This window comes from Lonchura striata, chromosome 4 (genome assembly GCF_046129695.1).
Source record: "Lonchura striata isolate bLonStr1 chromosome 4, bLonStr1.mat, whole genome shotgun sequence".
Taxonomy (NCBI): Eukaryota; Metazoa; Chordata; class Aves; order Passeriformes; family Estrildidae; genus Lonchura; species Lonchura striata.
In genome coordinates, this window is record NC_134606.1 from 45,192,229 (window position 1) to 45,208,607 (window position 16,379).

General features: G+C 40.5%; 1 protein-coding gene across 1 annotated transcript; it reads right to left on the reverse strand.

Annotated features, from left to right (window-relative positions):
• Positions 1-9,031: 9,031 nt before the first annotated feature.
• Positions 9,032-13,467, reverse strand: FAM241A (family with sequence similarity 241 member A). Its single transcript, XM_021532643.3, has 2 exons — positions 11,453-13,467; positions 9,032-10,735 (listed from the first exon to the last, which is right to left on the reverse strand). Exon 1 carries the CDS (start codon positions 12,775-12,777, stop codon positions 12,460-12,462), a length of 318 nt encoding a protein of 105 aa, XP_021388318.1. The 5' UTR covers positions 12,778-13,467; the 3' UTR covers positions 9,032-10,735; positions 11,453-12,459.
• Between the last annotated feature and the right edge of the window lie 2,912 nt (positions 13,468-16,379).

Consider the following 16,379-nt stretch of genomic DNA (forward strand, 5'->3'; position numbering starts at 1 on the left):
AATGGCATTTTTTCCCTGCGTTTTCTTCAGGCACAGAGAAGGTATGTACATGCTTTTAAAGAGAACATATGTGTTTTAACCACAGCCACCAACAGGCTAGGAGTTCAGGTCTGCATAACTGTATGTTTCCAGGGAACTTCACACTTTGAAGAGCATACCGTAGTAATGGAAAACTATCATATGCAGGTTGCAGCAGCATAAACTTGCTGGTCTTGCAATGTCATCCCACATTACAATAGCTTTGATTTTTCCTTAAGTGATGTTCCCTTTTATTTATGCCCTTCTTCCTTTTACCTTTACAAACCAGGAGACAGTCACCTTCAACAGAGGAAAGGAGAAATTAATCCAAGTTATATGAAAAATTTAGCCAGAGTTGTAATCTTTGGGCTACCCCTTTTTTAAAGCTGATTTCAGCTCCATGTTCCCCTAAGCCTGTATTTTTTGGCTCACTAGATGAAGATCGAGCAATGCCACTTGCGGATCAGCGCTTTACCGGCTGCGTTTGAGTCACTCTGTCCAACAGCAGCAGGTGCAGCAATCCTGGAGCTGATGGCAGTTGTGGTTTTCCTGCTGGTTTTCCTGGCTTGGTTAGCCTGGAGTCAGGAGCCAGAGCTGCAAATGCTCCTTGGGAGGCTGTGCCTGCCCAAGCATCCACACTGCTGAGGCAGGAAGTGCTGTAGCTGTTGGGCAATTTCTGTTCAGCTGGAAAGGGAAGTGCTGCTCACACCAGTGGCCACGAGATTATCAATTTTTGTGGTCACAAGTAATTAAACCCAGTCCAACCCAGGTTGCTGGGGGCATATTGCTACAATGTATGGTTTATTGAGCAAACCAAATGCAATAACTGAAGAATTTGGCAATAACAGAAGAACCTAACCTAAGGTAGCTCCTTTCTTTCTTCTGCTGCAATGGTCTAACACAGACCATTATCAGCTGGGTTGTTCAGTAGGAAATAATATCACTTCTGCCTCCAATCTGGAGACATCAGATACTTGGAAACAGAACAGTATGAAGCAAATATAATCTGTGTTATCTCAGACATGAATCTTTCAGTTAAACCAGGCACAGTCGGAGCAAAGACAAGGTTAGATCATCTCTGTGACTCCGACACTGCTATATGCTCACAATGAAAACAGGAAATGAACAAAAAGACAGTCTCTGCAGAAAACTTGAAAGGGGACCCTTGCACTGATGTTTCTGGAAGAGGGCGAGTGAAATAACTCAGCTTTTATTTGTAGCTGTACCAGAGAACTGGAAGAGATTTGCTTCAGCGGCAGAGTCTGGTCTTCTACTCTTGCAGAAAACCATCCCATAGTAACTCTTTTGGAAACATCCAAGCTTTATCCTAAAAGTTCTTTCCAGTTCTTGTTGTCACTGTTGTAAATCTTTCAGAGTCTTACTCAAATGAGGATTTTGCCTAATATGTGGACTAAAGTTACTAACAGTTTTTACCTAACTACCCTGCAGCCAGCATTACCCTTTCACTTATGCTTTGCCCCATGCTTTTCATTTTAAATTTACAAACAAGCCACCTTCCATTAAGATTTTAATGAAAATGTTTGAAAATTTCTGTACCACACTATATTAAAAATAAGATTAAAAAAAAGAAAATCAGTGCAATACTATGGTTCATTACATGTCTAATAAAAATATGTCCAAAACATCCTAGGATTATTTTTTTTCTGATAGCCGTATCTTATTCTTGGCTCCTGTTCATCCAGTGTGCAACTGAAGCTCCAGCTATCCTCTGTCCCTCCCTTTCAAGAGCTGAGATCTTAGTGCTAAGAATGAATTCAGAGCTGTATCATCTTGCACATCATAGTATGGTAAATTCTCCCTTTTTTTATAACTCCAGGCCTTAATGTTGAGGCATTTTGCATAATCCTTCCTATTGCTTTTGTCTCTTACATGCCTAATTCTTGTGCTACCATCACTATATGATGGCAAATATGAACAAGGTAGGTGTACAAGACTGCAGTGTGAAGAGTTCTCTTGTAAAACTTACTCTGGTCCGACAGCTTTTCTTCATTTCCTCAACTCAGTTGAAGTTTGATTACTCTTTTCTTCCTGTATTGTATAAATACATTACTGATTTAGAGATTGGCTACGTCTGCTGCATCAGTCCTGGCTCTGAAATCGGTTATTAAAAGTATACAACTCTAAGAAATAAATTCACGGGGCTTTTTTTCTGAAGTTCTGTGCAGAGGGGTAAGTTTTCTGGTATGGAAATAGGCAGCTTAAGTAAATAAATTTAGAAAAGTGTAGCAGTTTCCTGCTAACTCTAAGGACTCTGAGCTTCAGGTGCTCCATTCAACCATTTCACTTTCAAAAGGCAAAATAGGAAACCCAAGTAAAAGTTACAAATATGCTTAACTTCCTGGAAAAGCCAAATACAGGAAAAGGTTTAAAACTATTTTTATTTAATTTTTTAAAGGAGAAGGTTCACCTATGAAAATATCAAAGGCTTAAGAAAAACTGAGTTTGCTGAAGATAAACTCAAAAGAGGCAGATAAAGAATTTAAATTCTTTTTTCCCTCTCTGCACAAGTTAATGCTACTGCAGAACTTTGTTCCTGCTTTGCCCTTACCCACAAAGAAGCAGGAAGTCCCACTCAAGAGCAGAAATAACATGCTAAAGCAGAAACATGCTTTAGCATGTTAAGAGTCCAAAAGTATTCAAAAAAAGCTTTGCAGTAGTTAATTTTTGGAGACAATAGGGATTGAAATTATGCAGAGAGGGCACTATAAAGGACTGCTACAAAAGTTTCTCAGCCACAGGACATATTTGCAGCTTGGCTCACACATGTCCAAGCTATACATTGCTGGGAAGAGCTGGAGATCTCTAGAATGATCAAACACAAACCAAATAAAAGCTCAATTTAATTAAACCGCCAAGAGCTCTTCAGCCTGTCTGAAACTCAGGAGTCAGTCCAGTCCTAGGCAGTTGCCTACAGCTGATTCTGTTCTAAGCTGGCACCTATGCACCTGCTGGCTTCCTGATACTGATGCCTTTGAGTGCTGAACACCCCTCTGTGTGACCCTTAAGGGAATTTGGAAGTTCCTTCCCATCTTCATGTGAGCCTTAGTTTTGTGTCTGAGAGACACTTTTCAAGACCAGCATGTTATGTGACTGATGAAGAGAGAAGTGCAGAACCCCTTGCTTACTGTGGGGCTGGGGACCAGGCTGGGAGCCAGGGAAGTGCCAGGCACAGCTCAAGGAAGGAGGCCCCTGCACAGATGCTTAAGATGAAAGACCTACGTTTCAAGACACGATATTCTATGTAAAATAAGGTACTGTGTGCAGTATGTGAAGATGTTTTAAACCGGGTTTTGTAGCATCAAACTTCTAAATAACACAGTAGTTTAATTTATGTATGTATTACTAGTAGCAGAATAGGAAGAGGACATTCCTGAAAGAAACAAATCAAACATTTAATATTTTTTTTACTGTGACAGCTCATTATCCAGCCAGGAAGGTAATAGATATTACACATCTGTGAACTGCAATGCTAGAATGGTTTTACAAATTTCTGCTGTTTGTAAAGTCATTGAAGTAGGAAGAGATAACAAAGATAATCATCCCAATGTAAGGCACTATTAACTGTGAAATTTTTCCATGGAATGCTTCAGTGCTTTTTTACAGTAAGGATGGCATGGACCCTTGTACCTGTATACATTTTTCATGCAGTAAAATCTATTTCTTTTCTTCGCGATAAAGTGCTTTTGAATTCAGCAAGTAAAAAATGTTGATTCAGCAACACACAGAGGACACCCACACACATTCAGCTGGCATGGTATCTGCTGAAACGCAGCCACCACAAGGAAACAGGCTGTGGCATGGCTCTTCAGGCAACTGCTAGGACATATGGAAACCCCAGGATATCCTGGGAGGTGAAATGGGAAGACTCATATTTAGACTCTCTGTGTTTTCATTTAACAAAAGAATAGTTCAAATATCACTTCTTTATTTCAGAAATAAAGTATTCTATGTATTTCTTATAGAAAGCCCCCAAGGGGAAAATCAGAAACCAACTCTCAGTTTGTTTTTAAAGCTCAAAGCCTGTTCTATTTTAGTCCATGCAAATATGCACTTGGCAGAGGATTCCACCTAAACCATCAGTCAGAAATCTAGGCAAATGCTTTACAATCCCAGAAAGAGCCAGAATTATCCTTGCCTATGGAAGGCAGGGCAGCATGTGCCTGCCCTGTTGAAGGTCACTGGAGATGCAGGTGACTTCTGTCACAAACCACGTTATCCCTCAGACCAGTGCTGCCACGAAACATGGATGGATGATGGATTTCTTCCTAGGGTGCCAAAAAGCCGGGATGCAGATTTGCTTCAAACCTGCCACAGAATGAGCCTTGCTGGAGACATCTTGGGCCCCAGGCTGACACAGGGCAACACAAGGATGTTTTTCTGGGCAGGGCTAGAAATCCCCTGTCAACAGCAGTATCTAACAAGCTTTCAGCTCATTATGAATGACGATGGATGGATTAAAAGCATAGTGCAAAAATGTCAAGATGGAGAATGTTAGAGCTCAGAAGATAAAAATTAACTCTAATATTCATTGACTACAAACATGGAAAAAACCCAAACACCAGGAATGCAGGAAATAAATCATTAACAGTGCTGAAAGTTAAGGGAATAAAAGATTCAACTACTTCCACTATTTTGTGGGAAGCTCAAAAAAACCCTTTGCATTTTATCAGATCCCATGACAGTTAAACATCTTATTTCTGGCACACATCTTCATGACGTTGTGTTACAGGGAAGGTTACTGAATGTTGAAAACTCCCTTTGAATCTTCACAGTGATTTTGCAGCTTTCAGCTCCCTGAAAAAGTCCCCAGGGCTGAATTAAAGTTGGAATGGAAGGCACATCTCCCACACCCCAGCACAATTCTTTGCCCTGCTCTAACTGCTCTTGTCCTCTTAGTCTTCTTTAATAATTCATCCAGAACTGCCTCTCTGCAAAATCACTGTGAAGATTCAAAGGGAGTTTTCAGCAGCAGGCCCCAGTAAGCTCAGTCACAAACCTGCTTTTAAATGCTACTCATCAAAACAAGTAAAAAGAAATAACATTTGATACAGGAGGAGCAGAGATTACTCTGAATTAGATAGATTCTGAGCTTCCCCAGGAGAACTCTGAAGCACTTAGGAAGCAAAAATCAGGCTGCACTACTTCTAAACAGGAAGCAAGTGCCTTGTAAATGGGAATTGCTAAACCTTTCTATTTTTCTTTCTCCTCTAGCATCTGTATTACACAGGAATTTGGAGGGGGAAAAGAAAGGTGGCAATCAAGAAAGAAGTTTCAGAAAAGGTAGGAGAGGGGTAACATCAAAAAGGATCTGTGCTACCAGTCTCAGAACTTAAGTGGAGGACATTAAAATGCACTGAATTTTTTTTTTTTTTTTTGTAACAAAGGAAGAATAGAGCATTAATGGCAGAATGGTTACTCATGAAGACCTCAGTTCTGTTTTATAGGATCTTTAGCTCAGTTTCTAAAGTTCTTTGGAAAACATTGTCATTACAACACATGGCTTAGTCTCCTGGAAATTGGAGCCAAGCCACTGGTGCACAAGAAAATTAGATTAATCTCAAGTCTTAACTGTACTTTAACCCCCCTCCCCTGCAGCTGGTAAAGCTCAGTGACAAGATAGGCATGTCTTAACAATGAGGCTCAAAACACTAAATTGTCCAACAGTCCCACCACCACTGAGGTATATCCAAAGCAAGAAACAGAGGCTCCTCAAAGCATGTTTGGTTTAAAAAAAAAAAAAAAAAAAAAGAAAAAAGGTAAGCTAATTCATTATAACAATAAAAAAATAGATATTCTGAAGGAAAGGTAAAAAAATACAGCAATTTGTATGTAAGTGTTGAATACCCTGTTAACTAAGAGCCAAATTAAACTCTATTGCTAATGGAGCTCAGCCAAATACTGTCTTATCTCTGTAATCAGAAGCTGAATGAAAAAACTAGGAAGCAAAATGAAAAAAAATTACTCAAACCCTTGCATGCCTTTAGTTCTCTTATCTACAAAGCATCAAAAGTAGATCCAAAACTTGCTAATTATTTTCCCCTTTCTGCAACAGGAAGATCAAGAGAGGCATGGAAATGTTTGTTCCCTCAGTAAAACTGCATCATGCTTTTCCTAACCCTGTTAGGATGAGGACATGACTGTGGGATGCTCAACAGTATTTCCACTTTTAGCAGGAAGCAAAGGACAGTAATGAGGGTGCCCAGCTCTGTGGAGTCTGTTCAGCAGCACAGAAGAAGCTCAGAGAAACACCTGAGGAAATCAGGTACTTGGCTAATGTGAACCCTCATTCAGCACCTAACGATGCATAAATACATAAAGTGACAGCAAAGGAAATGCCAAAAACCTGCTTGAAGGCTTTGTAACACCAGCCAGGTGGCATTGAAGACACATCAGTCTGGCTCTGTGACCTGTCATTCCATATTCACAGGCTACCTTCAGCCCCACCAGTCACAGCTATTGACAGAGGAGTGGCCTTCAAGAATTTTGGACTGATATTACCAGCTTTTAGAAAGGACATGAATGAAAAGATGGTTTAAAACAATAAGCAGGCAAAATATTCAACATGAAGATTGAATAAGCCAAAGCACTGACTCAAATTTCATTCAAGTCAAGAAGAGACTTCCTGTTATAGACCAGGATTTTGGCTGACAAAGAATTTTCCTTAGTAATTCACTTCCTTGCTATGGACTTCTTGCACCTAGGAGGTATGCTCCAGCTAGCTTGAGGAAGATTGCTACAATAAAAACCAGACAACTTGTTAACTAGGACAGAAGAATGGTCACTTTCTACCACTCATTCTGGTCGGCATGCAAATCTATGTACCTCATAAATTCATCCCCCATACATCAGTTAGCATCTTTTTCCTCTGAAAGGAAGCCCTCAGCAGTGTGCCAGAAACTAATTTGGCTCCCTTCTCACAGATATTAATTAAAACCTCATCCAAATGAGGACTGGAAGATGAGCCCTTTCCCCTTGTAATGTTTTAAAATGCAATTAAGAGTAAATGGTACAACTGAAAGGATGCCTAGACAAATAGTGATGGGTTCCAGAAGCAGAACCATTTGCCACAAGCAACATTCATTCAGAACACAAGGTAATGGTACCAGGAAAAGCCAAGAAAGAATGAGGCTTAATTAAATTTCATTAAAAGAACATAAAATCTTGACAGCACTCTGTAACAGCTCTGTCTCAAACACTGCCTGATCGAATCCCTTGGACTGTGGTACAACAGTCCCTTCCATGCCACTTGGGCTCCAGGTATTTCAACAGTACTGGAAGCCTGAGGCTGCAGAGAGCAGCTCCTGTCACCAGAAGGGCTTTAACCCAGTCACACCCCTCCTGACACTTGAGGGGGAAAAAGAGGGTGTGTAGTTCTCAATAAATTGGGAAAAATATATATTATCACAGCAACTTCACTTTCCTACTACTTAGAAAATACATATATAGGCTGGGGGGGGGGGGGGGGCGATAAAGACTAGTGACAACTGCACACAAGACACAAATATTATCTGGATAGGACAAGACCAGAATTTGAAAAGACCAGAAGCTTGCATGCAAGTTAAAACTTGCTATTATTAGTCCAATTCCCCTTTCCCATTCCCTTTGATTCCTCTGTGAAAAACGGAGCTAGTGAAAGCTCAGTTTTCTTCAGAGTGAGATTCCTTCAGTAGAAGGAAAACTAATAATTTTATATGCATTCGGAGAGATTCCTGGAAGCAACCAAGGATTTAAAGGAAGCTACTTAAGTCCACCTGCCTGTTTAAGCCTGAAACAACCCTAAGCCACGTGCTGCTTGACCTGTCTATTCTCAAAATCCTGCTGCCAGCCTCCCAACAGCTCCTTACCCTCCACACTTGCAATGTGCTCTTTGGTGATTGCAAACCAGAGTTTGGTAACCATCATCTAAACCAGCAGATAAGCACTGTAAAAAAGAACAGATTGACCAGCATACGCATCTTTTTAAAAAATCTTCTATTTTCCCCCTCTGGTGCTAAGCAGGCACACAGTAAAACAAACAAAATACCAATCTGAAAATAGATTTTCTGTCTAGGTGGCTTTAAATAAGACTGAATGATGAAAAAGCCTAAACCCTTGGCTGAACAGAGAAAGACTGTTCAACATGAACACCCCTAGAGAAGGAAATACCAGAGTTAAAGGAGGAATGGACAAAGCAGATAAAGCTGTCATTTCTGGCAGAGAGGAGAGGCTAAGAAGTTTCTAAACTCCAGAGCAAAGCCCAGGATGGAAAGAATCAGAGTCAAAGCCAGGTTGTTCTGAATTTGCATGCACTCTATAAAAGGCCTGACAAAGTTACTTTAACTGAAAAAAAATCGGAAGGCTTTAATTTATTCAGGAATGAACCTTATTTCTTTTGTGCACATTCAGTAAGAGTTCAAAAGACCAAAATTCAACTTTGATACTTTAAAAAAACATTAACTCCTTAAATCACTGGGCATCCTGAGCAACATAGATACATTGAAGAGTCTGCTGGATATGACAGAATGAACACCTTTCTGACCTGCAGAAGCAAACCAAAACAACAGCTTGAAGTAGATTTGTTTTGAACCACGTGATGTTCTATGTGTATCTAAAAAAATCCAACTGATAACACCCAAACCTTTCTGTGGCACAGCAATTGTCACTTCAAAGGATTTTTCACACTCCTGACCACATCTGGTTCCCTTCAGAGGCTGCTCTGAATACAAAACAGACACACTGTGAAAGAAAACCTACTTTACACCATAACGTTGCCCTTATTTGTTGACATCTAGATCTACTATTTATTTTCTTTTAGTTTAGCATAACTTGATGCATACAACCATAGAGACCTGATGCAGTTTATTCAGCTCTTGTACTGCAGTTTTTCCTCCATCAGCTGAGCTAACTGATTTCAGTGGATATCTAAACACTGCCCTATTTTATCTGGGCCTAGCATGACATTTTGAAAGGACCCAAGTAACTTGAACAAAGCACCACAAAGAATTCACAGATCTCACTGATGGAAATACTTTTTATTAGAAAGAGTAACAAAGTGCTTCCCATAGGATTCATTCAATACAGAGTTTTTTAAGAAGTGAGATTTTTCCTTTATATATGGACAGTTTTGATGTGATGATGTTTCAGTGCAAACAGAGTTCTCCAAGATTCTCCTGCAGAGCTCCTCTGTACACACTACTGCAACCATTTATGCATCTGGCAGTCGTGAAGCAGCACTGAAGAGTCCATCCCTTAAAAAATGGAGGTTATGTAAAGCGTTTGCAATGTCACACTGACCAACAGGAATTATATTGTTTGTTGTTAAACACAGATTTAAGGGTCATAATTCTTTCATACAGTCCTACACACAGGTGCTTTTAGTTCTATCAATAATAATAACAGCATAAATAACAATTTTTACTATATAGACAACAGTGAAATTGCCTTTTTTTTCTTTTTAAAAATTAACCTCCTGCCTTTTTAACTAGGGACATCTTTTGAACATTTGGTGCTTCCTTTGCCTTCCTACTATGTCTGGATGGAATAAAAAAACACAAGCAAGGACTGTTCACCTATTTCCCCCTCACTTTTGGCACACATTAATGATCAGTTTTCTTTGGACACATATATTCATCATTTCACCCCACTCCACTTTCCACTCTTTATGTCTGATTCTATCCCAGTTCCCCTTTTTCCTTAGCTCCTCCTGTCTTTCCTGCAAATGAGAAGGAGATAGTACAGCAATAGCACAAAACTAGGACAGACATTTCAGTATAAACTGTTATACACAAGGGAATGTATGAAACCAAACAGGAGAGGAGAATTGACCATGCAATGCATTCCTCTTTTTTCATTTTCAGCTAACCTTACACCACTAGCACTGTTTTTTCAGGTTAAAAACGCGAAACTTCTAAAAAGGACCATTAGTTACCCTTAAGAGAAACCACCTAAGGCATTCACTAAACCCAGTACCAGCCCCAAAGCTACCCTACCTTTCCCCAGAGTACATGTACACAAACATGAACATCGAACAAACAACTGAACTGAATTCACAAGTGCAACAGTCACAGTTCTGCTCATGCTGAAAGGTCACATGTATATAAACGAAGCTGTTGGTCACACCCGTGGCTCACTGTTCCCCCTTCCTTATGTACAGAGCACAATCACCACTTCAAGAAAATACCACATGCTATCTCACAGCACAGCACCTTTACACAACAGAACTACTGCAACAAGGGTATCACAGAAACACTTCTTCCTATGGGATGAAGGGAATTAAATGAGATCCTCTGTACAGTAACTGGATTGTGGGAAGAAAGGATGTTTTTAAACTTTTAACAACAGGATGCTTTTGTAATACAACCCTTATACAGGAGGAGAATACACATAACCCCATCATTCTATTTATACAAATCTGCAAAGATGTAAACAGATGTTCTCCTTATAGGGGACTTGAAACAAACCCAAAGCTTACCCCTAGGCACTTTTGAGTACAGAGCTCCTGGCTCTGAGCTCAGCCTCTACCTGCTGTCCAAGGTTTCCTTGCCACCAGCAGAACTATTTAACCAGTGCCAATCAACACAGGCTGCCATCTAGCTACACAGCTGGGCCTCAGTCCCAGTGCCCTGCAGTCCTGCTGGTCCAGCAGAGCCTCCTGAATCCACACGCAGAGTCATCTGAAGATCCAGAGAGGTGACCTGTCTCCTCAGAAGGATACTACCTGCTCATTAGAAAAGCACAGAGACACATCAAGAGATGGCATTTCAATACAAAATAATCTAGAGGAGCAGGACTTTCATGTTCACTGCCCTAAATAACAATTATTTCCCTAAAAGGAAAGTCTGTAAGAAATGGGGCCAGCAGTCCTGGAAACAGAGCCTAACAGACAAAATGATCCATGCAAAAAGATGGACTTGAGAATCCAGCTGCAGGAATGGGACTATAGGGAACCCTCCCTTAACTTTAAAAGTCTTTGAATAAGACAGCATCTTCAACTAATTTATTGTTGTAAAAACATTTAGGAAAAAAGTCACTGCAAAAGGTTAAATAATTTTCTGTAAATTTCACATTTCCTATTACATCTCTTTAAGCAAATACGTAATTTCACTCTACCACAGATGAAATCAATTCTGCAATTAAGTTTCTTTCTAAGAGTAATGTACAACAAATATTAAATTGTTAGCCCATTCAGCAGTAGTAGTAAAGTATAAGTAGTAAAGATTCTGTCCCATTTTTCTGTTTCTTTTCAGGAGAAGAAGAGAACTTGGAAATACCCAGAACACCCTGGGGTGGTTACTGGGGAGCTGAGTGAATTTTATCCTGAATCTATAGAACCTATTCCCTAGGCTGTGTGGCCCATGACATATACCTGTAGGTGGGTATTTTTGCTGCCTAGTATGGAAAGGAACCAGGTAAGACCACTAAATAAAATAACCACCTGGTTTCAACTCCATTCTTGCCTTGCATGAGGAAACAGGTCCAGTTTGCTTAGGTGCACGAAGCTTTAGCTTGTGTGGGCCCACACTGCAGCAAATGTGGGAAGCACTGAGAGATCTGGTCTGCTGACTGCTTGTTCAGCCACTTGTCACACCACCCAGAGGAAGCAGACAACATTCACATTGTCTGGAATGGCAAGTGTCCAACACTGCAGCTGGAACTACCTACAAACTCCATGAATTATCCAAATATTTATCTTAAGAAGGAGGGCTGGGGGAAAGAGCAAGTACAAAAAATAAAGAAAGAAAAATAGCAGCAGGAGCTGAGTATATTTCCAAAAAACCAAGGCAGTGCTACACCAGACTGTTTGGCCAATGCAGACTGCAATTTTTCTTGAACAACAGCTGAAGTCCTGTGTGATGTCACTAACATTAGTATAAGGACATTTCACTGGCACAGCTTGTTTCCTGGGGGAAGAGCTTACTATAAACTACACTACCCCGAGTTGCTTTTGTGTCTGGAAATTGTACTCATCTTACAAATGCGGGTTTGGTACCAAACCTCCCTTATGCAGATTTAGCTTTTCAGCAAAACACAAACAAATTATGCAAATTCAGGGAACAAACAGCACATGAGCCCTCCCAGCAGTGAAACAGAGCACTCATAGCACGTGTTCTCTTAAAACTAGACATGAAATTTTCACTATACAAAGCAAGAACATGGGGAGAGGGGAGTGGAAAATGAAAAGCCACTCCTTTGGCTAAGGCCCCAAAAGCACAGAAAACGGTACATTTCACACCATTATATTACAAACATCTCCTTTCTTCCCCCTAAAAGATGTAGCAGGGCAGTGCTGATTTGGTTTAAAATGTAATTTTAGTCCTCATTGGAAGTTCAGCAATTTGAAGCATTGCAGCTTTTGATATACAACCCATTTACTTAAACACATAAATCCACTGACATAGTGACAGTGTAGAAATACATAATCCAAATAGTATCTATAAAATTTTACTGTTGTACATAAATAATGACAAGGCACAGAACAGCCACCAGTCCAAGAGCTTGTAGGCCAAGAAACCAGAGCATAACCCAGAAGAATAAAATTATCACGGGTTCTACTATCCGTTCTCCAAAGTACATCCTTGTGAAGCCTATTCTGATAAGGCTTTTGTTTAGTTCTCCAAACAGAGTCCCCATCTTCTTATAGTCATCTATCACAGGTTCCGTGGTGTGGTTCCTTTGTTCTTGGTGGACCTGCAGACAGAAGACAAAAAGAGGAAATATGTTGTATAATTTTATTACTGTGATTCTGAACAAGTCTCTCATCTGTTTCTATCTGAATGCATAAAACTAAGGTACACATGCAATAAATCTACTCCTTAAATCAAAAGATTGAAAATGCTACATAACTTGTGACCTTGGTACAATGCTACGGATGTAACTTGTTCAAACCTGGGACATTTGAAGTGGTGCTACAAATACATGACAGCCTCCCTCCCCTCCAGATGCCACTCTAGAGGTGTAAAGCTCTCCTGCAGCTCATACATCTTACCTGTCTGTGCAACGTGCCTGTGGTTGTCAGGGCAACCACCACAGAATGAGATGTTTCTCATTTCAGGGAGGAGATTTGGCTGAACTATTTCCAGAACATCTCCAGAACTACAAGAATGATATCAAACTATTAAAGATGGACTATGAAATATTGTGTACTGAAGGCCAGGTAAATGAAGGGCTGCTAATCACTACTGAAAGAAGGGCACTGCATCTGACTAGTAAAGTGACAAACATCTATCCCAATGTTGGTTTAAGAAGCCATGCAAGTCCAGCAAAGGAAGACAGACCCAAGGACTGCACAGACACAAAGTGGTGGCATAAAAACCAAAGGGAAGGAGAAACAAGTTCTGGACCTTTTGTGAAATAAAAACTGGCAGAGCAAATGCACAGGAAGGCAGAGATCCATCTTTAAATGAAGATGACACAGGTAAATATCATTGCAGAAAACAGGAATGTATCACCATATAAACTGCAACTAGATTAGAGCTTGAGATCCCATCTCTCTGCCCGGTGTCCAGAGATTCTTTGCACAAAGCCTTATTGCCATGTGTTTGGGTATGACAGGGCAAACATGCTTTCAAGATGATGAACATGAGTCTTCTAATGCTTCCATTAGGCAGCAGTGAAAACACATACAGCAGGTACTCATAAATAATTCAGCTGACTGATCAATAGGTCGTACAAATTGCCCAAAAGCTCTGTGTGCAATTAGTCTACTCCCAGATTGAAAGCAAACATGCTCCATCTTCAAGGATGAATGCTATTCTGCATCCCTTGTTCCATGGCATGGTCTTGGTAGAGAAACAGAAATTCCCTTTCACATCAGAACCAGGCTCTCCATTAGAGAGCAAATAATAAAGTGAATTACCATTCTTACAGAAAGACATACAGCAAACACCAATGGAAGCTAATATTGTTTTTCTAGGTCAGACTTTAGGCCACCATGCAGAATTTGCTGGCTGAATGCTCTGGGTAAAGCCCTACAGCTGCTGCTGAAAAGAAAACCCCAACAGTCCCTCAGCTGAAAGTACCAGGACTTTTTTTTCTTTTTAAAATTTACTTACTCATTAAGAGCCTGGTTTAAGCTTCAGTACTGAGTCCCATAAAGGGAGAGGTGAAGGAAGCCTAAATAGTAATGTGTTCATAACTAATTCATAACTAACATTCTGTTCACTCCTTCTGTGGTTCTACAGAACATCCTGATCAGGGAGAACTGCAGTACAGACACTTGCCTCTTTTCAGCTCACTTCGTAAGCCCAGGTTATTTTCTCCCCCTTACTGGATTTCCTTCAGCAAATTGGTTTTAACTGTGCTTTATTTTATTCAATTAAATTCAAAGAAACATTGACTCATTGATAATCCAAATGTTTCAAGATCAGTCTATTCTGGAAAAACAGAGCCTCTTGTGAACCCCTGTAAACTCAGTGGGGCTGGGAATACAGTGGAACTCCAATTCCTCCATTCTCAAAGAGCACAGGGAGACAAACAGACTCTTAGCTTAAGAGTATACTCACACAACAACTGGTATACTGATCACAACAACTAGAGGAAAAGTGAAGGGATGTGCTGGGAAGGGAAAATAAATTTATTTGCTTCCTGCATGCAGAGATCAGAGGGAGCACATGACAGATGATGGTGGAGAAGATCAGAGCACAGCTCACATCAAGCCGTGCAGAGATCACTTCTGAGAGAAGAGCTGAGAAATCACTAAATTTTTTAGCCATGGCCAGGGCAACCAGGAGGGGGAAAAACATGCACATAACTTCTTTACCCCAGGCTTCTCAGTGGTACTCAGCAAGGTCCTGGAAGCCTTCACACAGAGCAAGTGAGGCTGCCAGGAGGCTGCCGGCGGGCACAGGTCTGCAGGTCCTCTGCAGCTCCCACTGGGCCAAGCAGGATTAACCACACCTTCTGCCAACAGTGCCTTTCCTGGTACGAGGCAGAGGACATACAACTGCACTGGCTGCCCTGCTTGCTTTGATAAGCTAACAGCAAGAAGTTGCACACCCTCTCTTAAGCAAAGTTGACATAGTAAATTCCACCTCACTTAGGCTGTCAGGTATTTTTTATTTTTTCACTACCCCTCCCTCACCTTCTCAAACAAGGATAGATTCATGGATTCCAAAGGAATTACACACAGGGAGCTGCCAGGCACAGAGATTGACAAGTGTATGTTTAACTATAAAACAAGTGTCAAGTTATTTTTCCAAATATTTTTCAATAGCTTACAAAACCATTCAAAATGATCAAGGAAATTCTCAATACTCCAAAGTCTGTTTCAGTTAATTCAGGATAAGCATATCTAGCTTCAGGCAACTCAGCAATAAGCAAGTGAAGCTGAGAACAGATGATCAGTCATGAAACACTGATGGCATATTTTTGTTTACTATCGCATAATATTTCACATGCTGGACAAATGCATTTCTTCAGAGGTGTAGCTAAAACAGAATTAGGGCAAATGCCAGTAAAGTTACAATACTCCAAATTGCTAAGGAGTAATAAATAAGCTTTAACACTGCAGCTAGAATTTCTCGTTTCTCTCACTAACCTTCAGGGCAACAGTAAAATGGCATGCAGCCGCATATATGTGCCATAGCTCTCAAATCATAACCTCAGAACCAATTTTTTTTTTCTTTTGGCCAAAAAATACTTTCCTAAACAATTTTAGAATTTGGCCATCTTCAGTGAACACACAGTTCCCAGCTGACTCTTTAATTTTTACTGAACTATTTTCATAGGGCTATTTTCATACTAATCTTGCTGAATCAGCCTGAAGCTAGACAGACACTACCATAACAGACAAAATGTGGACAGAGAAATGCACCCATTCTGATCAGCTGCACCCCCTTGCCTCTACAAAACCAGAGCTTCCTCATGTAAAAGCAGAAGTTTCTGTTTCAAAGTTGCTATTTTAAAATTCAACAGCCCAGCCTAGGCTTCATGACTTTTAAGAATCGATTGTGTATCAGGAGGGAGCAGAGGGAATTTCTTGATCTGCCCTAGCCCCAGAGAAATCATGCTTTCCAGGCTTTTCCCCGCTGCTCTTCTCATAATTAACAGGTGCCATGCAGGGGGAACTCCCAGACTTCATCTGCTACAGCTCAGGAGGGAATGTAAGAGAGGACCACCTCATCTTCACTCATTTGTTTGCCTTTCCTCACTCTTTAAAACACAGGACTTATGAAGAAATTCAGAGGGACTGGGGAACAGCAGTGCAGCCAGAGATCTAGATGGATACAGATTAATATATGCCCAAAATAACTCCTGAAAAGAACAGCAGCATTGCCTCCCAGACAAGAATTCTCTTCCCCCCTTCCTCCAACTGGCTGAAAGGCACTCACCAAATATACACATATGGTATTATTCCTGAAGGA